The following is a 26,217-nucleotide window of genomic DNA, read 5'->3' as shown; positions in this document are numbered from 1 at the left end:
GCCCAGCCCAAGGCATCTCCTGATCAGAAGAGCAGCAGGGGAAGGAGTGATGGTGATGTGTGCCCTGGGACCACTGACACTGTGCAAGGGCTGCCAAACCATCCTGTGTGTCCAGCTCGTGTGTGCCCTCTGAGTGAGACAACCCCGACAAGACACTGGGAAGTTGAGTTGCTCCATCTGTGAGAGGTGTAAACAGATGAGCTGTGACAGCCCAGGGAGTATCAGGCACCCTTGATCTCAAACTGGCTTCTGGTTGGATGATCTGCAACCTGATCCCATTTGTGTGCTTAGCTGCAGAGCAGGGCTTGTATTTTGGGGAAAACAATTCACACTCACTTAGAAACTACCCATTTAGAGAGGGGAATCCAGGCATAAACTGTTGATGTACTGAGGCAAGCAAGCTGACTGGCTGCTCTGTTTAGTGTGGAGTGAACTGATTTGGCATGCACACCAGCAAAACCCTGGTATGACTGAAAGAAAACAGAAAAATACTCTCACATACTTTCAATTGAAGGAAAGCATTCAGTTCTTGCATTCATCAGTAACTATTTAATGAATAATAAAAACTGTCACTGGGGATTCATTGACAGGTGGGAAGTGATTAACTTCTAGCAACTATTGTGAAAATGGACTAAATTCTAATGTCTGAACATACAAGGTCTAATTTTTCTTGGCTTTTTTTTCTAATTGACTTTTTGTATTTGGAAAAGATGCCTTCATTTATTTACTTCTATTAATAAACTAAGAAAGAAAATGCCAACGTTTTATTCACAGATTTTTACAGGTATTTTGCAATTTTGATTAGTCCGCTGCAAAAGTTTCTTTTTAATTATATTCATTGTCACACTTCTCTGACAGAGTCTGAGAACATAAGGAACAGAAAATAAAAACCTGTTTGATCCTGAGTTACCCATTAACAACATATTCCCAAGTTGTCTAACTATAGAAGGAGCTGCAAAAAAGGCAAGAGTGGTAACTCTCTATATAATAATAATTCCTGGTTTTGTCTTTAAACAGCAGCCTTGGCAATGACACAGCCCTTTGCATCAGATAAAAAGAAAGCTCCACCTCTCTTCCAAGATCCTTCTGTCACCCTGCATAAAACCTGTAGGAGAGACAGATTTTGAAGCATCTTCCCATTTTTAAGGAAAGGGGCTAAGGAGCCACGGACGTTTCATTAAAATGTCACAAGATTTATCAGCAATACCTGAAACCCCCAAAGAAGATGGCAGACCCAAGTGGGACAATAAGTTCCAGTATCTCTTAAGCTGTATCGGATTTGCCGTTGGCCTGGGGAACGTGTGGCGGTTTCCATACTTGTGTCAGATACACGGAGGCGGTAAGATTGGAACGGGACTTTGCCAAAATACTGAACTGCAATTCTCATGCAACTATACTAACTTCTGAGGGGCATGGGAATTATATAATTTATATCAGTTGTATCCCTTTTTAAAAATGCTGATTGTCATTAATGTTTTGCACCAGTTAATTAGCTCTTTCCATAGGAAGATATTTAATTATAAAATTATATGTTCAGTTAGGAAGACCAGACTGATGCTGACCTGACTGATGATAGAACAAATATATGTTGAAGTTTTTATACTGCTACTACAGTCCCAATGGAAGCAGGAAACTTAACCTGCAGCTGGCTACCTTAAGGAGAAATGAGAAGCCCTGGGGAGGCCTGAGGGAACTGGCCCCTAGACAAATGGCCACTGAACTTCCCTTTGGGATGGTGAGTGAGTCATTCCCCACCCATGATCTTAGGAGGTACCTCATCAGGTGGAATTGCCTCTGAACAAAACTAAATTGTGCTTTTGGTTGTCTGTGAGACTGCTTAAAATGCTCAGCTGATGGAGCAGCAACAGGAGCCTGCCAGGTGTCATGGACAGCTGCCTAAGCCGGTGCCTGGGCATCAGTTCACAAAGAATTGCTTTGGAAGCAGACAATTTGGTAAATATAAATGGATCTGAAAAGAGTACTTGGTAACTCACTGTTCACAGAAGCTTTTGAAATCTGCCACAGTAAGCTGTCTAAAGAAGAGGGAGCAAATTGTTTCAGCCCAGTATTATTAATCTTTCAATTAATTGAAGAAACCGAAAATTCACACCTGGAGAAACTGTCAAGTGACAGAAAATTTTATCACATCCAAGTGTGTTTTACTGAGGTGTCTGTATTTCTTGATGAACTACATATATTTCAATCAAGCAAGGAACCAAGAATTGATATAGCCTGCAAAGGAAGGTGTTTCAGAGAGAAGCAGCCACTTAGGGACTATGGTGAGTAGCTCAATGAATGAGCTATAGCAGGTTGCATCAAGAGAAAGAACCTTGGCAGATGTAAGCAGAACACTAGGAAGTAGACAGAGATATTGCTGCCTATAGTAAGACGACTTCTGAGTCTCTGACTTTTTCTGAAAGTCCACTTTTTAAAGTCAATATTAAAAATTAGACAAAATTTTTTAAGACAAAATGCAGAAAAGTCCCAGCATTTATTCAAGGGTTAGAAAACTTCTGGGACACAAAACAACTCAAGAATTCCATCTATTTAGGCCATGAAGTTGAAAATTAAAGACTATGATTAGCATAGCCTATAAACAAGAAAATGGAAATTATTTTGTGGCAAGGAGCCTTTTAAGGCCGAATATGCAACAACTGAGAGTTACACAAACAGAAATAAGAAAAGACAAGAAGCAGTAGATTAGATTCCTCCCAGGACACTTGATGGTTTCCATTATTTATTTCAAAAATGTGACACCCAGTGAAACTCCCACAGAAAAGCACCATCAGTGGGTGGTTAGAAAGCCAGGACTGCACACTGTTTCTCTGCATTTGTCCAGAGAATGGACAAATTGGGAATTACTGGGAAAAAATCCATCAATTTAGTTAATGATACTGGCATTTATGAGACATGATGAACATCTTTAGAGAGACATCCCCATAGCAGATATGGCATGAGACCTGCAAGGAAAATATTCTTATGCAGCAGGAGCTATAGGTCAAATCTCAGGTGATCTTTCTATCTTGGAAAGCAAGGGGGAAAGTATTCAGGATTAACAAATAACATAATAAAGCAAATACAATGTGATGTTTTTGTAATGTAGTGAATGATTAACACAAAGTGCTCAGTGGAAAGTTTGAAAATCCCAGGCAGGGCCATAGGAAGATGAAGCTCCTCCACACATTTCATTGCACAGAGCAGCTTCTAGAGCCACCAGCTGCAGGAGGCTGTGCATTTGTGCTAAATTGGGATTAAGATTAAATATTGTTCTACTGGCCATAAAAAGGCTCTCACACTTTCCTATGAAGTGCCAATTGTTGCTTCTCCTTGGCCAGCTGTGGCCAGTGGTGTTTCAGATCCCAGCCTCACTTCAGAAGGAAGCAGCGCTCATCTGCTCCTGAGGTTTGATCTCTCCCCTCCACCCTCCCTTCTGGGGTTCCCTGCACCCCTATCCTCACTGCCCCAAGAGAAGCATGAGGTCACCTGTCTTATGGACTTAGCAGTGCTCAGAAAGTCTGCTTGCTTGTGCATCCAGCTCCAGAACTCCACTATTTCCCACAGTAACTTCTAGGGACAAGCAGGTTTAAAGAGGGTAAAAACAGGGAAATGCTGCAGGGGCAAGGGCTGAGTTGCTCCTTTGCTCCCTGAGTAGTAATGCTGCCAGTGAGAAACCAGCTTAAAATAGCCACCAGACTCAGGAATGGCAAACAGCTGCTTTGCATCACCACCAAGAGTGGCACAAGACAGTGGTGAATTAAGGTCAATGTATGGCTTGGCAGCTAGTGTTTGCTCTCAAAGTGCTCAGTAGCAGGATGGACTCTCTAACAGAGTGCTGTGAGGTTTCTGAATAATTTATACTAGAAAGCTGGCATTGGAAAAGTCGAGTGAGTTATGAAGATCACTGAGAAAACAGAGCTCTTGCATTTACATCTGTGTGTAAGGTAGCTGCATTTTTCTTCTGTTAATTTAAAGCAGTGACGTGGTTTGGGTTTGCATTTTCAAAAGCAAACAACTCAGGTGCAAAAGCCCAACAGATTTTCAGGGGTACTGGAGCACAAATCCTGTGTGTATGCATGTGAAGATGTGCACATGGGAGACACCAGCAGCACTGTGTTTAACTGGGAGCCCTGAGAGTTGCCATTGCTTTCTGCATGCAGCCATAACCACAAGCATGGAGAAACCAGGTATGGATATGGCACAGACATCCTTGCAGGCTGGATGGCTTCTGGGGTAGTTTTACAGCTGGTTCAGGTGATATCCTCATTTCTGCATCTTTTCAAAAACAAGAGATGAAACCAAGTGGTTGTACATTTGTCTCATGTCAGCTGTTCCCATCAGACCTCTGGCCCTGATTCATTGCACATTAGTGTTACTCAGTAACTCAGATCTAATATAATATCAGTTCTGCTGACATTTATCACCTGCTGCCGTTACTGATTATTTGGGTTTATTGCCTGAGTTAAGTTAGCTATTTACTTTTCATGACTAATGGGTATGAAGGTTGTTTGCCACAGTTGGTAGAGACAAACACAAACGTTCCCAGGCAACTGGGATTGAAAAGAATTCTCTAAATAGCCCAGTACAGAGTTTGTCACTTAAAACTGAGACACTAACTAGTCATGCATCTACATGTGTACACAGAATCATCTGAGTATACTTAGAGAAACAAACTCAGTTCTAGCTAGAACTGACTGCAGTGGTTTACTTTGGATTATAGCTAATGTGTGTATATATATATATATATATATATATATATATATACATATATGTCATATATATGCACGCTTGCTTAACCCAGGGGTATTAAAAATGTGTATGGTGCCTGAACCTATAAAATTACTGAAAAATATTTGTAATATAAAATACAGTTTCTTTCTAGGAAAAGAAAAACACAAAAACACTACTATAGGTAGCAGCAACCACCATCTAAACCCCATGCTGTTACACACTACAGTCATGCTACAAATGGAGAACTGTTTACTTCTGGGACAACCATTTACAGACGTTCATAACTCGTGGCCTACTTGACCTTTTGCTCAAATTCGAACTAAAATGTGCTGTGAAATGCCTGGTTCACTGTGTCCTCAAAAGGAAAACAAAACATAAGAGGAACAAATTGTATAACTGACAGATGTAAAAAAAAAAACAAAAAAACAAAAAAAACCAAAAACAAAACAAAAAAAACAAACAAACAAAAAAAAAAACCAAAAACAAACAAAAAAACCCCAAACATAGTATGTTGGGAAGAGCAGAACTATTCACTGTCTGACAGAAAAAATTGGGTTACAGCTAGTAACAAACTTCATTTTCCAGTTTATTGCCATATCCTACTTAAGCCCTTGGTGAAAAGCTGTGACCTGCCTGTTACACACTACAGTCATGCTACAAATGAGAACTGTTTACTTCTGGGACAACCATTTACAGACTTTCATAACTCGTGGCCTACTGGACCTTTTGCTCAAATTTGAACTAAAATGTGCTGTGAAATGCCTGGTTGACTGTGTCCTCAAAAGGAAAACAAAACCTAAGAGGAACAAATTGTATAACTGACAGATGTAAAAAAAAAAACAAAAAAACAAAAAAAACCAAAAACAAAACAAAAAAAACAAACAAACAAAAAAAAAAACCAAAAACAAACAAAAAAACCCCAAACATAGTATGTTGGGAAGAGCAGAACTATTCACTGTCTGACAGAAAAAATTGGGTTACAGCTAGTAACAAACTTCATTTTCCAGTTTATTGCCATATCCTACTTAAGCCCTTGGTGAAAAGCTGTGACCTGCGAAGTCAATCCTTTCATAATTTGATATATTAATTGCCCTTTACATCTCAGGTTGGTTCCTGCTTGTATTTGAAAGCTGCCTGCTTGCATACTTCAAATTTCACAGGGGAGTTTGCTAAGCTTATTTTATGAGTTAGCTGTGGGTGTTACCCATGTTCATTTGAAATGGCCATTGCCCCTTTGGTTTTCTGGACAAGGCTTTGGCTCCCTCGCTGTAGCTCAAGGAGGTATAGTCATTTATGTGGGAAATTCAACCCTGCCAAGTTTCAGTCAGTAAGCTGTGCCTGAAAGGCAGTATCAGTGCCATTATAAGTGTGCTGCACAAATATGTTTAGAGTAGCTCATACTTTTCATCTGTATTGATGCATGTGAGAAGACATAAAAGAGGTCATGGAGTGCTGTTTTCTAGAGAGAGAGCTGAGTGTGATTAAGTTGCTTTTTTTCCTTTCTGATGTCTTGATGTAATTCCTTGCTGTGTTGACTATACCACACTGCTTAGCCACTGAACTGCCATGGAGAGAATGGGTCAGGTCTGAAAATCCACTTTGAATAGCTAATATCTTTTTCTCTGCATCTGAACAAGTAGTTCCCACCTATTGCATAAAATTGCATAAATTATCTCAGGTATCTTGCCATTAAGTTCTTAGTCTTTTGGAAAAGTACACCCATCCCTGTTCCTCCTATGTACCAACTGAACTGATGAAGTGGATCTCTGAATGCTTGCTGCATTTTATCACATTGAGATGTGCGAGACCCTACGGAGGGTCAATACGGATGCATTTCCTTCAAAACTACTATTTTGCCACTTTCCAGGTCATTTCAGTCTTTATTATCATTCCTTTTTCTACTCCCAAATCGCTATCTGAAGGAAAAGTATTATTCATGTTCTGGACTTTCAAATGCTGTTGTGTCCTTGAATCATTATTTCAAGTCACTTGCTTTTCTTCTGCTAGCTGATTCACAGGTACTGGTAAGATGCAAGACTGAATCATGGATCAGTCCTTCCTGATTTTTGATCAGTCCTCCCTACAGTTTTTCTCCATCATTTAGGAAGTCTTAGTATCCCAATATCAAGCGAACCTACTGGGTCTTTTTCTCTGCTTCTCACTGAGCCACATCGATTTCTGCAGGTCTTAGTACAAGTAGATTAGGAGGTCACCCAGCTGATACTTCAAACTGCTTTACATTTCCACTAGCCCAGTCTGTGGGTCTCTCTTTCCAAGTGACAAACCCAATTTGGTTGTTTCACTCTGCTTTGCTGGTTGCTGAGAGCCAACTTTAGACTGTGCTCCTTCCAGAGCCTCCTGGTGTCTCTGTCCCGTGGATCACTGGCAGCTCTCCCCAGGCTGCCCAGAGGGTCCTGCACTTCCCCCCCAGACTGTCACGTGCAGGTGACACAACAAAGCTTGTGCCCCTCAAGTGTCATTTTGCTGGACATGGTTGGGCAGCTGCTGTCCTGACCTGACTTGCCCGTGCACTGCATTCGAGGGGTCAGGTTTTAAAATCCCTCTGTGTATCTCGAGTGCACCGGCTCCTTCCTTTCCTACTGCTGTGGCTGTGGAGCTGTCTTCACTCCAATGGTTCTTCAGCAGTCTTGTTACACAGGGGTGCTCCTCGACACTTGGGACTCTCTTGTAAACGACACCAGCTAACCAGTAGTGCAGTTTTTGATAGCCTGATTTGAAAAAGCTTTTGTAGCCTTCTGTGCCTTCTCATGTGCAGGGGATTGTTCCACGGCTTTGTGATATCCTTGTGCAGGATTCCTTCCAAAATAACTTTTGACTCTTGCAAGTTCTGAAGAGTTTTGGGGTTTTTTTTCCCTCGACCTTCTTTTAGTACCACGTGTTTTTACTTGCAGGATGGATGCTTTATGAGTCTTCAGTGTCTTTCTGACAGAAGGAATGTTGTAGACTAAAATTTTCCTGAGTCACACCCCAGGGATGGAACTAAATAATGCTTTGGCAATACTTTTTATTTTTATGGGCATTTCTCCAGGCTTTTAAAGTATTTAAAAATGTTTCACCACTATAATTTTCCTTGTTCACTTTTCGAGAGGAAAAAAGACTCCTAAACTCTTTTTTTTTTTTTTTTTTTTAGGTAGAATATACAAATACAAGATAATTTGTTGCTTGTGCTTTATGATTTTTTCTGCTACAGTTTCCTTTTCTCATGCCCCATGGAAGCCAAATCTACAGAGTTTTGCTGTGCCTGGGCTTAAAATCACATGGGTTCTGCTGAGGCTTTGCTGTGCTTGTGTTTGAATGCTCTGGTTTGTGGTACCTGCTGTGCCTTAGGTTATCTGCTTCTTGGATTTTCTGCTTGCTTTCTCCATGGTTAGATTTCTCATGGCATTTTTTAAAATAGGTACTCACTTTTTGCCTTCTGGCACATCCTCTTCTATCTATTAATCAGAGTCCTCAACTATACAGTGCTAGAGGATTCCTACTCACTATTCCGTATCTGATAACTTACTGTTAATGTTTCTCCATGTTTTTCTATAGGTGGAAAAGAGTAAGCTTCAAGTGCTCCAGCGGACTCTCTGCTCTTTTTCTCTGTTTTTTTTTTTTTTTTTTTTTTAAAAAATTTTTGATGCAAAAGAAAGAAAAAAAAAAAGAGGATTCCTACTCACTATTCCGTATCTGATAACTTACTGTTAATGTTTCTCCATGTTTTTCTATAGGTGGAAAAGAGTAAGCTTCAAGTGCTTCAGCGGACTCTCTGCTCTTTTTCTGTTTTTTTTTTTTGGTTTTTTTTGACTAAAAGTATTGTGATGCAAAGGAATGAATAACTAAAAACTTACTTTACACTACACGCCATTTACTTGAATTAGGTTTGAGAAAGATTAGATTCATAGACTATTTCTTGTTAACCCATTCCTTTACCATATTTTCATATCTTCAGATAGGAGATTATTTTATATAATTCTCATGGAAAACCAGCATTTTTGTCCAAGCGTGACATCATGTTTTGCCATGCTGTAAATATGCCTGAAGATACACACAAGCCAGCACAAAGTAAACATGCTCTTATCAGCAGAATGTCTAAACACGCTCTGCTGCCAGTGGTTCAACTAGCAAACAGAGAAGGGGAGACAGATAACAGTTTGCACTAATTATTACCCAGTTATTTCCCAGGAGATATGATATGGGAGATAGGCTGGTCTCTTATGGAGTGCTCTGCTAGCGAGTGCTCAGCACAGATTGCAGCACGGATTGCAGCTGCTGCCCAGAGCTGGTGGAGAGCCAGGCAGATGGATGAAGAAGTAGAGCACTCCATACTGCAGTGCTCTGGTCACTTGCCTCAATAGTTTGCTCTTCTCAGGAGACAGCCCAAGGCATCAGAAGGGCTGGGCTGGCACCCTCAGATGTGCTGTGGAGAGGGATACTGCAGCAGTTTGAAACAGACCACGGGACTGAGCATGGCAACAGGTTACTGGGTTCTTCTTGAAGGGACCTCAAACTGAGAATTTAACATACTGGGAATTAACTGTGAGGTTCCTTTTTCAAATCTGCTTCTCAGTTAAAAACATTTCAAGAATAGAGATCTTAAGGTGAGACATTTATTCGCAAGTTTCGCAGGTTAAGAACAGTTCTTTGCTGAGTAGAGTTTTTTGATTTTTGTTTCCACGCATAACTTGATAAAAGGCTAAACCATCCAACAACACACCTTCTCTGGGTGTTGTATTTATTGCAGCATGTAACAAGAGGTAGCAAAGTTATTGCAATACAACACTAGCTCAAGAGATTAGATTTTATCTGCCCAGCCTTTCTAAATAGCCATGGATTGCAGAACCCAGGCGCCATTCCAGGTGGAGACCAGAAATCCTTGTCATTCCCCCACCTCTCTCTCAGGGCCAAAGACAGAGCATAGAGAAAGTTTCCTGAGCTGGAAGAGCAGAGGTAAGCAGACCAAGATAAGAGGTCTGGAGGTAAATCAGAAATGGCAGAACAAGGCACAGGTTTATTGACAAAGCTATGAGGAGCACAGAATCTGCTCCCTTTTTAGGAGGATGGGGAGGTGGCTGAGGCAGGACTTCTGTCTTTGTCCCCCTGGAGAAAAGAGACTTTGTGGTCACAGTGGTTGCTGGTCATGGCAATAAACTTCAGTCTATTTCACCATTTCAGTATAATTGGCCATTTGGGCAGGTGGTACAAACATACTGATGAAACTTCTGGTTTTATGAAAGTCAGCATCTGTGCAAAAGAAGGGAGACCCAAATGTGTGTCCCTTCTGGGGGAAGGTGGGGGAAATGAGGCATTGCACACAGTTTAGCAGGAATCAGCCAGGCTGTTGGTAGGACTGGTCCCTTCCCACAAGCAACCAACAGGACATGCTGCTTCTGGCCCAAGGGAGATGTTGTGAGGAAAACAGAAAAGATGTAAAGGACACAAAATGGGAAGAAATGAAGTTTCATGGCTCACATGTCTCAGAGAACAATTTCAGCCTTGCTTTCAGTTTTTCATTAGCTAGAGGCTCTGTCATCTGAGCAGAACTTCATGCAATAAAATAACCTGGTCTCTTGGGGTTATACAGCACATAATCCTGCTTTTCCAGTGCAGGACAGAGGAGCACAGCCCTGAGAGCCTTAAGAAATGAAACGAGGCAATGCACTGAAGGGAAAACAGATGGAATAGGGGACAGGCAAACCCTTGTGCTTTATGAGAAGGGGGACAAAAGAAGATGCTTAAAAGAAAGGGAAATGGATGAAATAGTGAGGCTACTTATAATGGGTTGTAGCAATGCCTGAGGGAAGTGTCCTGCAGCACTAAGCATCCCTGTCCCTCCTCCTCCATCTTCAGCACCAAAATTACCAGCAAAAGATGTCACTTGTAGGTGTCCCTAGCAATGATCCCACTCTCAACACATCCTACAAGAACTTTGTTAGGCTCATAAAGCAAATTAATTATAAACCAGTAATTTCAGTGAGATGCAGAAAAATCATGTGGCTTAATCACACTTAAATGTCTTTTCAGGGGCTTTCCTCATACCATACTTCATCGCTCTTCTTTTTGAAGGAATCCCACTGCTACACCTCGAGCTGGCCCTTGGGCAGTGCCTGAAGAAAGGCAGCATTGGAGCCTGGAACACCATCTCTCCTTACCTTGGAGGCGTTGGTACGTCCCTTCAGCCCCAGCTCAAGGAACTGCAGACAGCTCCCACCCAGCACTCACTTCCTACAGACCTGTGCCTGATGTGTTTTAGGATATAAAAAGAAATGAGTGTTAGGATTTTGTAATGAGGGTGGTGAGATATTTAGGGGTGGTTTCCCTAGAAACATTCAAGGCCATGTTGGATGGGGTTCTGAGCAACCTGGTCTAGTTGAAATGTCCCCGTGCATGGCAGGGAGGTGGCATAAATGATCTTTAATGTCCCTTCCAACACGAACATTCTGTGATTGTGTAACTGTGTATTCCTCTCAGCAGGCGTTACTCCAGGCACATTTTAGGATCATTTGAAGAGCCTAAAATGCAAACCTAATAACCTTTGCTGTGGGGAGCATAATGAACATGGGCTCAGCTCCTCAACACTGCCCCATACCAACGAGACCCTGGTGCTCAACAAAAGCTGCCTGCCCGCAGTGCTTCTTGCTCCTCTCTCACAGGCCCTCCAGGACCCAGTCTTCTCTGTCCATGAATAGCCAGACTTGAGGAAGGACAGAAAGACAGGAAATCAAGGATCCTGGTACCTCCTAATGAGTGCAAAGCACATGGGAAGGCTCCCTTCCATCAGAGGGTGGGGCTACTGAAGGGATTTTGTCAACACAGCTGGGCATGAGGGACAATCCACATGACATAGTGCATCAGACTGATGTGCAGTCCTCTACTGCCAGCTCTTTTCTACTTATTTAATATATGAAAAACCACATCTGGTGCCCCATGTCCACCATTGTTAGGCTGCAAAAAGTGATCCAGAATAGCCACCAGGAGGAGGTTAAGGCATCGACTCTACTGGGTATTTGACAACACCCCTGTGCCTGCAGGGCATGGGGAAACTCCTGAATGCTTTAGCCAGCTCTGCTTGATCATGACCTGCTTTAAGCAGGTGCCTGAAATACGCTTGGCACTGATAGCCCTGCCTGTGGGCCTGTGTGGGAGGAGAAGGGGAGGGTAAGAGGAGTCAACTAAGGGCTGGAAGGCAACAAGAAATAAATACCAAGCTGCATGTGGTGCTTCCAGCTAAACCCATCTCCTACAACCAGGCATGTTCATACTCCCTTGCAAAAATGCAAGAAAGCAAAAACTGTGGTGTTGATAGTCTTCCCTCCTCATCACAGGAGTAAAACAGTGCCCAATTTAGGGCACCTGTGCATGATTTAGGACAAGAGTGGCCTCGTGCAGCTACAGCACACTATAAAACTTTGGTCTCTTTTGCTCTCTGCTATTACGGTTGTCCAGTATTGTAGAAAACAATGGACTACATACTACAGCAAAGATTTGAACCCTAACCTTCTATGTAAGTAGAGTCTCAGCATTCCTGGAGCAGGGCTGGTGATCTGGGGGATTGTGCACCAGTGTTTGGCTACTGAGGACACAAATGCCCATCCTTCATGGGAAAATCTCAGGACGGCATCAGGGGGATGGAGAAGAAAATCTTGAAAAACTAGGAAATGTGAGCTTCTAACAGCTAGTGCTGATAACTTTTTCCAAAACTTTTCTGAAGTAAGATCTTGTGCTTTCTGTAGGAGTTGGTTCATGGATGGTGTCGGTTCTGGTGAGCTTATACTACAACACTGTTTTAACTTGGGTGATGTGGTATTTTATAAACTCCTTCCAAGAACCTCTTCCTTGGAGTGTCTGTCCTCTAAACGAAAACAGAACAGGTAAGTACACCTCCATGAGCATTGCTAGCAAAACATCAGACTCTGGGCTAAGCAAGAAACCACATTTTATTTCGCCCCGAATTGTGCACGAGTCCTGGTTTGATTTCCTTTTAAAAAGCCACAAGAGTCATGCTAGCTTACTCAAATTCATCATCCTCACAGGAGCAATGATAGCCAGAAAGTCCACGAGTCCTTTTGCTTGACTTTGAAATGGGAAACAAAATAAAGAGCAAGTTCTGTTATCCATTACAAAACCTTTACTAAGACTAAAGAGAGACAGTGTACATAAGCAGAATAAGGAAGAATGCTCTCAGGTTTTAAAAATATTTTTAAGCTTCCTTTTTTTCTCAGAGCAGGAGAGAGAACAAGTTTCAGGGCACAGCAAGAAATACCACCTGAGTAAAAGGCTAAGAAAAAAGACAAAACATAGTGGAATTAAACTTTCTCTTGGAGGCCTTAGGACTGCTCTAGAGTAGGAAGATAAATGGACATCACAGGTTGCGGTGTACACCACGTTCCCAGTTCCCTTTTCTTCAGGCACAGAGCCTGGCTGGGGAATGCCCTGCATACAGATGCCTGAAGTTCCTGTTCACAAAAGTCCTGGAAACTCAAAGAGGCCAATGCCCCAATGCCTGGGTCTTTCCCCACCAGAGGGCCATGACATAGCCAGGGAAGCCTGGACTTAAATGTATTCTCAGGTGCCTGAAGTTTGTTATGGCTCCACCAGCTTGTAGCTATACAGCTAAAAAATGTCACTGTTTTCACTACAATTAGTGTAGATTTTACCTTGCACTGAGTGCAACACTGTTTCTAATCAGAAAGTTATCCCCCGTATAAAATGCTGGTGATATTCTGGTGAAGATCTCTCCTAAGTCTCACAGTCTCAGCCTGCTGTGAGTTTGTCTTGCTGCACATTACAGAGAGTGCAGAAAGTCCATTTGTATTAGATTTTGCAGCCCACAATTTATTCTAACACTTGCCACTTTTTTTTTTTTTTATACCTGCTATCGGTGTTGCCATTGCACAGAAAGTTAGCGTAGGACAGATGGCTTTGTTGAACTAACCTACCAATTGCTACACAGGGTTGTGGCACTTCAAGGACTTCAAAGGCACAGTAAGCACACAGCTTCAACACTGCCCTGAATGTTATGAAAGCACTGCAGTAAATTATTTTTGGTACAGGAAAACTTTGAACATAACACCTGATATTGCTGAGAGTGGCACGTTCCAGTGGTGGCTCATTTTGTGCTTAGCAGCTTGCTGGGCAATTGTCTATCTCTGCACCATCCGAGGAATTGAAACCACAGGGAAGGTATGGAAAGGGCAGAGAAGTGATTATCCTGCAGTTTGAAATCTTGCCCTCCAGACACTGAGTTTTTACCACAAGGAAAACCCCATTTACCACACTGGCACCATTCAGTATGCTCCCCGTCCAACAAATTGAGAACAGCAGTACAAGTGGCTTAAAATGATGCTTCTCTCTTTTTCCACTGCAAACAATTCTGCCCTACCAGCCTTCCCTCTCACAGTTTTAAGAGCCATTTTATTAAAAATATATTCTGCAAAAGTACCCCCTGCTTATGTGAAAGATGGCCATACTCATCTGTAGCTGTCTGATCTAATATTATTATTATTGTATGTTGCAATAACTTAAATAGGATTGATTGAACTTACTGCCAGTAACACTCTGTCTTCTGACCTCCTTACTTTAGGCAATTTATGTAACAGCAATATTTCCATATCTGGTCCTGACTATATTCCTTATTCAAGGACTCACTCTACCAGGAGCCACTGAGGGTCTGATTTACCTCTTCACCCCTAATGTAAGTATTAGTATTAATTTTCCTTTTACTCCTCCTCAGATTTCATACCATTTTCCAATAACTCCTGGTTTAGATGTCCATCCAAGAGCTCAGCTAAGCTCTTTTTCTGAGATGAAGCAACTTATTTTAATATATTTTCACAAGAAAATAAGCAGCAAAAAATTTAACAGTTCAGTAGTAAGCCTATAAGAAAATACTGGAAAATTAAGTTTAAGAATGTTATGGGTGCCTCAGTCTTTAATGTGTAAGTGAAACTGATGTACTTCACAAGTACACGAGAAAGATGGGATTTCCCTGCCACTGCTACAGAATTTACACAGTTTTAATCTTTTAAGAATTCACAAAGAGAACTACTGAGGATTTACACCGTAAAGTGATTTTTTTGGAAGGTTGAAAGTAATTTTCCCCTGCCCCTGTTTCTTCACAGTATTTCTCCACTCCCCCATATCTCTTCCTAAAAGACAGAACTGCTGGAGAACAGCCCCTCTCCCATTTTTCTTAATTTCTCATATGTTGAACTTCTCACATGGACAGGAGTTCCAGATCCCTCCACATGCTGGCCATTTCAGAAGCACCTTTCCTACACTGTCCTTGGCAGCATTCCCAAATGCAAAGTCAAACTGTCCTACTAAGTGGTTGCTATCCACTAGAGGCTCCTCACAACTCTGCCTTCATGGCTAAAAAGCTCCATGAAGTGGTGGGTGTAGAGGAGGAAAAGCAGCACTCACGGACGCATTCTTGAGCATCTGCTGCCTCCACAGCCACAGCAGTGCTTCAAACACAGGAGCACTGGATTTTTCCTTTCCTTTCCTACAACAAGAACACAGATATTAAAGAAAACATAAGCCAAGAAGCTCAGAGATATTTTATATGTCACGCTGGAAAAGGACAAGAGCAAGAGAAAGCTCACATGAGACACTGTTTTATCCCTCTTTCTACAAGCCCAGTGGCACAGACACCCATTTAATGCTGCCAGAGTTCAAGGACAAGCTTGGTTTTTACAGATGATCAGGATATTCTCTTATATTTTTGAAGGGCCAGACAGGACTGGAAGAGCTTGGTGCAATGTCTTAGGGAAGAAAGCAGCTTTGACAACACAAAGAAACATGCCTCAGCCTGTCATCAGTTGGTCTCAGCTAGGCTGTCAGGTTTCTCGGGAAGAGCTCAGGCATTTTTGGAATTTAGTTTGCAATGATTCTGAACTGAATACAGGAAACTAGATTTGTGTGTACTCACAAAGCCTGGAGCTATTGCAGTGCTGAGGAGGAGCAGATCATCGTAAAAGAGACGGATGGATTTGTACACTGGCAACAGAAGTCAGAATGAAAATCCACCTGCAGAGAGCCTGCAGCCGATGGTCAGCTGGTTTGAGGAAGCAGATCCTGGGCACATTCATGAAAAGTCGTCTGAAGATGGTTTTAGTGATGTTCCTATCTACAAATGTGGAAAAGCTGATGTAACAGCCTGGTGAGTGTATATCGGTGTTGCCATTGCACAGAAAGTTAGCGTAGGACAGATGGCTTTGTTGAACTAACCTACCAATTGCTACACAGGGTTGTGGCACTTCAAGGACTTCAAAGGCACAGTAAGCACACAGCTTCAACACTGCCCTTCTCTCTTCATCCCCTTACTCCACAGCTGCAGTACCAGTATTGCTTTTGCTGTTAGGCTATTCCCACCCTCCCTGTGAACAAACACCAGTTTTTCTTTTACACCTCCACAGGGAATGCCTCAAAGTGAGTTGTACAGGAGGGCTGTTATTTACAGGGCAGAGATGTACTTGGCCCACCCAGACTCCATCAGTTTACAAAACTGTAAAGCATATTTCTCAAATGTGTGCTGTTTTCCTCTTCTTGTCCTTTTTGCAGAAGAAGTTTTAGCAAAATAAAGTAAGAATTAAATCACCTACTGTCTGTTTCAGCTTGTTTTAAAAATACATAAAATCAACCCTCTTGACATTTTTCCCTGACTGGACACAATGTTTTCCAACTTCTTTCCAACTCTGCAGTGCAGCAGAAATTGTAGTTTTTCTGTAACAGCTGCTACATCCATTATCTCATAACTGTGACACCTCATTTTTGTTTGTGAAAGTCTGTGAAAGTAATACCTAGCACAAAAAGTTCCATCTTACCCAGTTTCAACATCATAACCACCTAACTGAATTTGTTTTTCTAAACCACAATTTTTTGAAGTTTATTCACTTTCCAAGCTTGGAAAGTGTTAATAAGTACCACAAATAATAAAACCATGCATATGGATTTTAATTATGCGAGGCTGTGTTTTTATTTTCATGCAAAAATACACAATCAGCTTTTGTCATGTGACACACTTTCCACCTTAAATTTCAGAATAAATAATTAATACTTCTTTTCATTGACTTTCAGACACAGAGAAGTCTGATGATTCACTCACTTTGTCGAAATTCTTGGTTACTTGGAAAATGAAGCTACCAAGAAAACAAAAAAGTATCCTGAAGTGACACCTGAGGGGAAAGCAGAAGTTGCACAACGATGAAGCCACACAGGGGCTGGAACAGACTTTTGGAAAGGTTTTTGGAAAATATGTAACCAGAGGCAGCAGAAATAAATAAACCAGATTCCATCATGCATCAGCAACAGTCTGCATGTTCAGCTTCTCAGCTTCAGGGGACACCTGTGTAACCTAAAGAATACAAATATCTCCTTCTCCAGTCTCTTTCACATTTGAAAGAACTTCAGAGATTGCAAATATTTGGAGGTTCTCTGGCAATGAACAATTCCAAGAACTTGGTAGGGAAACTGTTGCCTGTGCCCAGAACTGAGCAGCTATTTAACAAGCAGAGAATGAAAAAAAAAGAAAAAAAAAAAGAAAAAAGGAAAAAAAGAAAAAATAAAAAAGAAAAATGAAAAATGAAAAAAGAAAAAAGAAAAAAGTCAGCACAGACCCCAAATCCTCTATTCACAAAACCATCAGCTGTTTTTACACCAAAATTACACATCACAGGGATCCCAGTAATTTCTAATTCTGTTTCTGTCTGTGCTTCACATATACAAGAATCCAAACACCTTACTACTCACGAGGGAGCAATTATATCTCCTTTCCTCCTTACTCCCCTGTTCATTCATTAACACTGATTGTATATCTTCATCCACATGTTTCTGACATCAGCACATTTTTCTTCTGAAGATAGGCTTATAAATCTTATGCCATACAAATACAAAATACTTTTAACAATTTGCTGAAGACCAGATAATGCTTTCTTGCCCATTATCTTTTCAAGTTTGGGGGTTGATTAGTACCTTTTGGAGTCAATAAATGCACTGCACCTAGTACCAGTCTAAACTATCTCCAGACTCATTTGCCAAAGTTCCCAGTGAGAAAGCCAGACTTTTAGGAGTCACATCTGTCAGCATCAACTGACTTGGCAGCACTTAATCAAAGTGTGAAGGCCACAGAGCCATATGAGTGCCAAGTTTCTGCACTGCACCAGCACCTGCACAAGGTCCTGCCAATGAGCACTCTGGCCTTTGAGGGCTTGACTATGATCTTCCAAAATAAACCTCTAGAAGGGTTTACCTTTGCTGAATCACTTCAGCCGGCAATGGTTCCACGAATCTACTTGTTATGTTGTGTTGTAGAAGAGGTGACACTGGTTCTGCTGTGGTCAAAGCACTGGCCTCCCTGCGGAGAGAGCACCTGCAGTAATGGCATTGCCTGAATCCATCCAACCGAGGTGGACCCATTGTTCTTGCTCTTCAAGCTCAGGCCAGCTTCAGAGAGACCCAAAATGCTATGAAGGGTCTTGTGGCATAATTACCTCTCACTCCTACATATGTTCCAGTCACGGACTTGGATCACTAGCACAGGCACACAGACACAAAACACACAAGCTGTCCTGCACGACTGGGATGCAGATTTGACTCAGACTGTTGCAAAACAAAGTGAAATAGTCTACAGTCCCAGCATCACTTTTGAACTATCCGGCTTTTAAAACATTTTCAGCAAAACATTCTTCTAGTCCCTCTCCTTGATAATGGATCAGAGAGCAATTCACATGGTAGGATATAACACACCACTTTGTAGTTTCTGAAGTAAAGTAACATTCATTGATCACGTTTACATTTTGCGCATTACTCGTGTTCTCTTTCTTTTATATAGATTTCAACATCAAGACTCCTTAGTGGATCTATCTAAAACTGCTTAATTTTCTCTGTAATCCACCAGAGATTGTAATCCACTAATCATTGCTTTTTAATTTACCTTCCTGTATCATACTGCCCTTACAAAAAAATTCAAATTTCACTGTCAGTTTCTCCTCTTTTCTTGTATTACCTATGCTGACATTCTATCTTTTATTGCTGTTTTCACAGCACTTTGAATAGCAGATGCTGCTCTTAATAACTCTCTTCTTGCCTGCTTGTACTTTTAGTCACTTCTATTAAATTATTTTTTAAGCAAATTTGGACAGCTACGGAATCACTTTCCATCTTAAAACAGTTTAGGTTTAGTATTTGTTTATAGAGTTTTAAGAAGACAATATTCTTTAACTGCAGGTTAAGTATGTGAATTTTTAAAAAAAGAAAGTAATTGAGGAAAAATGTATTTTCCCTATTGTGTTCCTAGTGTGGTCTATCACTTAGAATCACATTTTTATCATCAGACAGACAAAGATAAAGAAGATTTGTAATTGTTGCACACATTTAAAAGCCTCAATGACACTCTTGAAAACACCTGTTTTACTGACCTGTTTAGTACCTATTCCCATTTTCACAGTATTCAGATGGCAACTCAGCACAAAATTCAGAAGTGAAATAACAGATGAGCTATGAGAAAAGAGAAAAATAAATTTTAATTTAAGCCATGTAATAATACATGTAATACATGCATTTATTCCAATTATTTCAGCTGACCACTTTGAAAAATCCCCGTGTATGGCTTGATGCAGCTACACAGATTTTCTTCTCTCTCTCTTTGGCTTTTGGAGGGCTTATTGCATTTGCGAGCTACAATCCAACAAAGTGAGTAGAACTACAACCTTTATTAGCTGGCTGAATTCTTGCTGAATTTTGTGCAATTTCTTTAAACTTTCAAAATGTTTCCCTTAATTTTTCTGAAGGATCTTTAGAAAAGTATCTTTCTAAAAGGCCCGCTAGATTTTCTAACAGAACAGAGAAGGGGAGGGAGGGAGAGAAGAAATTTTAAAAAAAATGTTTGCATTAATAACTGCATCACAGATAAGAAAACCTGCCTTTTTAATCACTTCACTTGTTTGAATGCTATCTCTAGAAATGACTGTGAAAAGGATGCTGTGACAGTAGCAATTGTGAATAGCGTGACATCTCTCTATGCTTCCATCCCAGTCTTTTCTGTTTTGGGGTTTAAAGCAACCACAGCCTACTGGGACTGCTTGGACAGGTGAGAAAGTTGTGTTCCCAAAGTTATACTGTGGTTTCAGTGCCTAAACAGATAATGTGATAATGTGTTATTTGAAAGAAATTTATTTGAAAAATTTATTTTCATTAGAAAGGAAAAGCACCAGTATGGAGAAGTTTAATGTAAAAATATAAAGTACTATGGGATTGAGTCAAGGGTGATCATTTGTAAGAAGCAAGACAAATTGCAGAACAACCCATTTCAAGTAGTGAACCAAGGCTTGCACCTTACTCTCAGGCTAGAATTAGAAGTAGTAAAAATCTCCACCTTTTTCTATTTCACCAGAAATTTATTTCATTAACTTATTAAACACAAGTAGTAGAAATGGTCTGGAAACCTGATAAAATAAAAATGTTTTAGAGATTGCATCTGTATAAAGTACTCAGAGTTTTTGTCCTAGACAACATTAAATAGTCTGAATATTTTCTGTTTTATATATAAGCTGCCAATTAATAGTCTCCTTTATATTGTAAACAGCAACACAGAAAGTAAACATGACTTTGAAGTAGCATCTGAATACACAGCATAGCATTTCCAGCCACATCATCTGCAAACTTTTAAACTAAAGTTTAAATATGTTGGCTTCTCTGGCAGGAACATTATCAATATCATCAATGAATTTGATCTTCCAGAAGAAAGCATCATGCGACAGAACTATACATACTGGATTAATTTTTTGAATTCATCATACCCAGAAAAAATTGCTGGACTCAAACTGAAAAGCTGTGACCTTCAAGAATTTCTTGATCAGGTACTGTAACCGCTTTCAACAGGTAATCCTTAAACAAAGTTAGGTAGGAGGATTGGTATCTTCCTATCTCTTTTCTCTTTTAGGACACGCACTCTGTCCTACCTGCAATTATATATTACACATAATCATGCAACAAATCAACATTTGTTGTAGGATTATGTGTAATATATAATTGTATCTTTCAACATTTGAAATAACAATACTGCTGTAGGATAGTCTGAAGGTATAGCTGTCTGTTATGGCAAACAAAACTATACATTATTACCACAAAACCGATCTTCCAGGATGCTCCCACCAGAAGTCTACCATGGACACTAGACACAGTCCTAGTTTGGTTTACAGAAATAAGCATAATGGGGGAACACATCTAGATGAAAGATTATAGAAAAAGGATGCTGAATGGGAATTTCCTAAATATGTATTTAGGAAAGTATCAAAAGATCCATTACAATGTACACTGTTCACCACCAAAGTACATCACGAGCCTCTCCTAATTTTCAAACCTTCCTGTAGCATTCCCCCTACCACTAAACACAGACGTTTCTTCTCTGTTTTTTTGTCCTACCTAATTCCACTTGCTCCAGAGATCCTGTTTGGCACAGTCAGTGTGTGCTAAAGCATGACAGGCCTAACACACAATAATGGTAAAGTAGGCTATTTTACTCACCTGATGGAGAAGTGCAAGGACAACATTCCAGCCCTGGTAAAAGTCAGTTTCTTCTGTCTCACTTCTTCTGATGGCATCCATTTCTGATTTACAGTTTGAAATATTCCAAGTTATAGCAACATTAGCATTTTTCAATGCTTAGATTTGAATATCCTTATCCTCGGGAGACTAAATCAAAAGAAACTTGGTTGAAATTGGCTTTTTTCCCTATTAGTCTTTTCTGCCTTGGCCATTACAGGGGGTTTTGTGACCAGTGATTCATGAAGTCTCTTTGGTGTTAAGAGTGATAATCATATCCTTATTTACACCTCTTTTTTTCCAGAAGCTACTACATCATAAATTTTTTAAAAGCACATTTAAGATGGTATTAGCAAAACAATTTCTATTACAACTCTCCAAACTACTCTAAACCCATCTCTGTGCAGGCTAAAATTCTGCTCTATGACTCTCCAGATATCTCTAGAACACTTGAAATTAAACTCCCCACTGCCCATTTTCTCAACTGCTGGCTGCCACAGAGGCCACAGGGTGACCATCAACCTTGACTCCAGAAAAGGACAGCAATGTGTTATAATTACTTTATGCATGAGAAATGACATTGTAATGTGTATTTTTATCTATCTGTTTATGAATGCTGCAGAGCGTCTCAGGAACTGGCTTGGCTTTCATCGTTTTCACTCAAGCTATCATCCTCATGCCAGGCTCCCAAGCGTGGGCCATCCTGTTTTTCATAATGTTGTTCAGCTTGGGCCTTTCTTCGATGTTTGGAAACATTGAGGGTGTCTTCACTCCTCTTCTAGAGCTTCAAATTATACCTAAGTCAGCACCTAAAGAGCTATTATCTGGTAAGGTATTTGCTTTGTTCAAAGAACGTGACTTCCTTATAGATGCACAAACTAATAACTGCTTAATTAATATCACAGAGGAATTAATAATTTTTAGTATTAATTTAGCTGAATGTCACAGTGTAAGTAAGGGCAGTGGATTGTGTTTGCAGAAGATAAGCAGAGAGATGAGGTAGCAGTTGTGGCAGAAGCTGTCAGGTGACTATATTGTATTGCCTTGGCCAGTTTTTTTCTTAGTTTGCAAGTTAAGCTGCTCCAGTCTGAGAAAGCTTGTTAAATTGCTATTCCTGGAGTCCACTCCACTCTGAGCTGTTGCAGTCATCAGGAAGAGCCCTGCCTTCCCTTAAGCCTTTGGCACTGATACAAATCACTTTAAGGCACCCAGTGACATCAGCTGGTCTGCCATAACCACCCGCACTTGAACTTACCACTGTAAGAGAGGTCATTCACCCCTATTTCACCCAGATCCATGCTGCTGCAGATTCACATTTACTGTGAACAGGTCAGAGTAGAAAATTACCACTTGACAACGAGGAATGAAGGTGTGTGATCCTGTTCTGGCACCAAAACTGGAATCTTTTCAACCAGCCATGGTTATTGAATGAAACCTGCTCCTGAAGAACCAGACTCAATAAGAGTCTGAGAGATCCTACCATGAAATTGGTCCAGAAAAATCTATGGCAGTTGCAAGTAATGGATAAATATTTCTGCAACGTGCTGTTTTAAATTCTTATGGGAAATATTGCTGTCATGCCTTTTGTAGAGTATTCTGTGGCATCTAAATTGTATCCCTAACTTTACAATTTTTCATGTAAAAACAAATTTATTCCCAACTTGATGAGTTAACAATATTATTTTTAAATTGATTTTACAATTGTGAACTTTAAAAAATAAAAAAAAAAAGTCTGGAGCCAACATTTCACACAACTGAACCAAAGGCCATCTCAGAGTTAGAAGCAATTAGCCACACATTAGAAAGACATACAAACTGATTTGTAGCCTGTGTCTGTGTCCAGGAATACCTTTATTCCTGCCCATTTTTTCTCTCAATTACCCCAAATCTAAATCTTGGCTAAAGGGGAACTGGCTGTACAGAAGCATGTTGAAACCCAAATGATACGTGCTGGAACATAAGGGACACCCACATTTGTAGCTCTGGGCTCTTTGAAGAAATGGGGACAGAAATCCAGGGAGTCCTTACACTTCTGAGGTGGCACCTGCCTGTGGTTTAAGCCTATGGCTGCATGGAAATGAGGCACTTGAACCTCACTACAGCAGTCAAAAATTAACACTGGCTCACAGCACAGCCCAGGCTGTCTGATGGAAGGAAGCATGAACTGAAGGATGCTCTGAGTCACATGAATGCATTCCTCCTGCAACAGCAGTGCTCTTGGCCAACACACAGGGGAAAATTGAGTTTGGGAAGTGGTATTAGCTCCCCTAATGAGAAAACAGCTTGTTGTAACTCCATAGAGAGGGAGAGAATAAAAATTATTAGAACAAGAACAAAGCAATTTAGAACAAAAATAAACCTACCAGTACTCCAGTAACAAAGATATCTTTTTTTCTTCAGGTATAATATGTCTAATTAGCTTCCTCATTGCTCTGTGTTTTACACTGGGTTCAGGGAGTTACTGGATTGACATTTTTGACAGATATGCAGGTTCAGTGCCTCTTCTAGTCATCGCTTTCTTTGAAGTGATTGGAGTTGTGTACATCTATAAAATTAAAAGGTATGTTGGAAAGAGATGAAATTTTCTTCTTCTAAGACATAAATGCAGCTCAGGCTGCAGTAATTTTGATCCTGACCTGATTTGATTTGGTGCTAGTAACTGAGACATCTTCCTAGCAGGCTATGTTTATTCCCTTGGCAATTTTGTCTTTTTATTTTAAATATCTGAATAGTTTACAGAACTGCTGCAATATTACCATCATTTATCTAAGCTTAGAAACCTTACACTAGGTGCTCAGGTAATTAAACTGACAATGTAAATTGGTCATTCATCTCTGGTATGGCTCAACAAAGACCTACTTGAATGATATTATTATTTACTCAAGCAAGCAGTGAGTTATTAAAGAATGGTGTGGAATAGAAAACATTTACAGCACTGTACTCTGTGTTTCCAACTTACAGGAAGCTATAAAACAGGGAAACTCTTACCACTCTAGATCTGACATCATCATAAACATGCCCTCTTTTACAAGGTTCAGTGAAGATGTGGAATGGATGACCGGACGAAAACTCAGTCTCTTCTGGCAGATCACATGGAGGTTTATTAGCCCTCTGCTCCTGCTAATTGTCTTCATGGCCTTTGTTACTCTTCAGATGCAGAAGCCGCCAAGCTACACAGCCTGGAACCCTAAATATGTATGTGCTCAAATATTTTTAGAACTTCTAAAAAAAGGAAGAATTATCTATTTTCTTCCCTTACCAGATCCTTTAATATCATTGTTATCTACTGCTGACCCATTGAAAACAGCTTGAAGTGATGTAGTGCTCAGAATGAGAAAGCACTGATTGAAAGAGGTGTCTTCTCTTGAGGTGCCCTGCTTATCCCATGCTCCGTATTTCTTATGGATACGTGAAACGCTCAGAAGTGTTGAAGTGAAACTTGTCACAGACATTCCATAACCACAGGGGGTTCAGAGGTAGAATAAATGCCTGAGAAGAGCTTTAGAGCTGCATAACAGACATCAGGGATGAAGGCATTTCTCAGTGAGAGCTACCAATATCACTGGGGCCCTGGTGGATATATGAATGTGTACTTTACACAGGCAGACAGGGAGGCAGTGGTCTGAGTACAGTGTTATTCAGCAACAAAGACATGCCCATGCTAAGAACATTTCATCTGGATGCCACTGTCTCACATCAACTGCAGTTTCTTTGACTGCTCTCAAATCCACCCTTGTGTGGGGGTTTGAAGATTGATTCTGTTCCTAAACTATATGAGGATTACACAGCAGCAGTGTCTCCCCCAAATGCCATTAAGTGTCTATCATCCCAAATAAAACTCATAGCCACAAACTTGCAGAAATTGCTCTATCACCATTCCACCAAAATCTCTAATATACAACTTCCCTATGTGACAAAGAACATACGCAGTAATTGTTGAAACCAGTTAAGCTTTGTGTACAACAAAAATGAACATAGTTTAACCAAGAGAGGGTGAAGATTTGATAACACTTAGGGCAATCCCCATATCCCTAGGAATGTGTCACAATTCCAGCTATACATCTTTGAAAGTGTAAAACATTTACAGCTGTCTCTAGACCCACAAGAAGGGTTTGCAGAGGACACAGCCACTGACTGCTATTGTAGACAGAGTAAAACTTGCTATCCTTACTAAAACAGTGTAAGAAAATAAAAACAGAAATCATAGCAAAATCAAAGTGTACCTATGAATTATTTCTTTTGCTTGCTTTTTTATCTCCACAGGAAGGCTTCCCCATGAAAGAGGAGAAAGTTTATCCACCTTGGGTACAGGCCATTTGTGTGCTGTTGGCTGCCCTTCCTTGCGTGTGCGTGCCACTGGTAGCACTCTTCCACCTGGTCAAACAAAAGCGCAGGAGCAAGGAGCCAAGCTTTGTACCACCAGAAGTCTCCTCCTGTCAGGGGGCTAACAGCAACTTTTCTCATCCAAAAGAATAAATATCCATTGTACCTGTCTGTAAGCAAAAATAAGACAGCCTTTGTTAGACACTATTAGCTGTCATTTTGTATCATCCAACCAACCTGCTATACACAGTTCATATGCTTACAGCAACCACTACTACACTCTGTAAACAATGCCGTTGTGTTTCCTTTAATTTCAACCAATTTCACAGCTTCATGTATCTCTCCAGACAGAATTTGAACTTGGAAAGCCTGTAAAGTATTGTTGCTGGCTTCTGTCTTTCTTCACTTTTAAAACACTAGTCTGTTCCCAAGCATCAGCAACAAAAATTGGAACACAAGCATCTACAGCTTCACTCACTGCCCTGCCCCCCTGCTCCAGGGGATGCAGAATGGGAGCCCTCTAAAAATAAGGACTGCTCTTTACCACTACACTCTAATTTTTGTAAATCCCTATACACACTTAAGTAGCAGTCATTTTGTGATTATTTCATATTCTCAAGC

The 26,217-nt window shown here is 40.6% G+C and overlaps 1 protein-coding gene across 1 annotated transcript; it reads left to right on the top strand.

The window, feature by feature from the left end:
- Window positions 1–1,182: 1,182 nt before the first annotated feature.
- LOC121358441 (sodium-dependent neutral amino acid transporter B(0)AT3-like) lies at window positions 1,183–25,749 on the top strand. The gene is made up of 12 exons (XM_041476633.1): window positions 1,183–1,339; window positions 10,756–10,896; window positions 12,465–12,606; window positions 13,722–13,914; window positions 14,315–14,425; window positions 19,310–19,422; window positions 19,691–19,819; window positions 20,432–20,588; window positions 21,896–22,100; window positions 23,674–23,833; window positions 24,306–24,468; window positions 25,537–25,749. Exons 1-12 carry the CDS (start codon window positions 1,183–1,185, stop codon window positions 25,747–25,749), a joined length of 1,884 nt encoding a protein of 627 aa, XP_041332567.1.
- The last annotated feature ends 468 nt before the right edge of the window (window positions 25,750–26,217 follow it).

Source organism: Pyrgilauda ruficollis, unplaced genomic scaffold (genome assembly GCF_017590135.1).
Source record: "Pyrgilauda ruficollis isolate IOZ18807 unplaced genomic scaffold, ASM1759013v1 scaffold39, whole genome shotgun sequence".
In the NCBI taxonomy this organism is placed as follows: domain Eukaryota; kingdom Metazoa; phylum Chordata; class Aves; order Passeriformes; family Passeridae; genus Pyrgilauda; species Pyrgilauda ruficollis.
Note: the sequence above shows the minus strand (reverse complement) of the source record. Positions and strands in the feature narration are given on the sequence as shown.

What these genes read in the sequence shown, in the direction of transcription:
- LOC121358441 (XM_041476633.1), top strand. Translation starts at nt 1,183, where the DNA reads ATGTCACAAGATTTATCAGCAATACCTGAAACCCCCAAAGAAGATGGC. An exon ending in TCCTTACCTTGGAGGCGTTG is followed by an intron (nt 10,897 to 12,464) that starts GTACGTCCCTTC and finishes TGCTTTCTGTAG; the next exon opens with GAGTTGGTTCATGGATGGTG. An exon ending in TACATCTATAAAATTAAAAG is followed by an intron (nt 23,834 to 24,305) that starts GTATGTTGGAAA and finishes CTCTTTTACAAG; the next exon opens with GTTCAGTGAAGATGTGGAAT.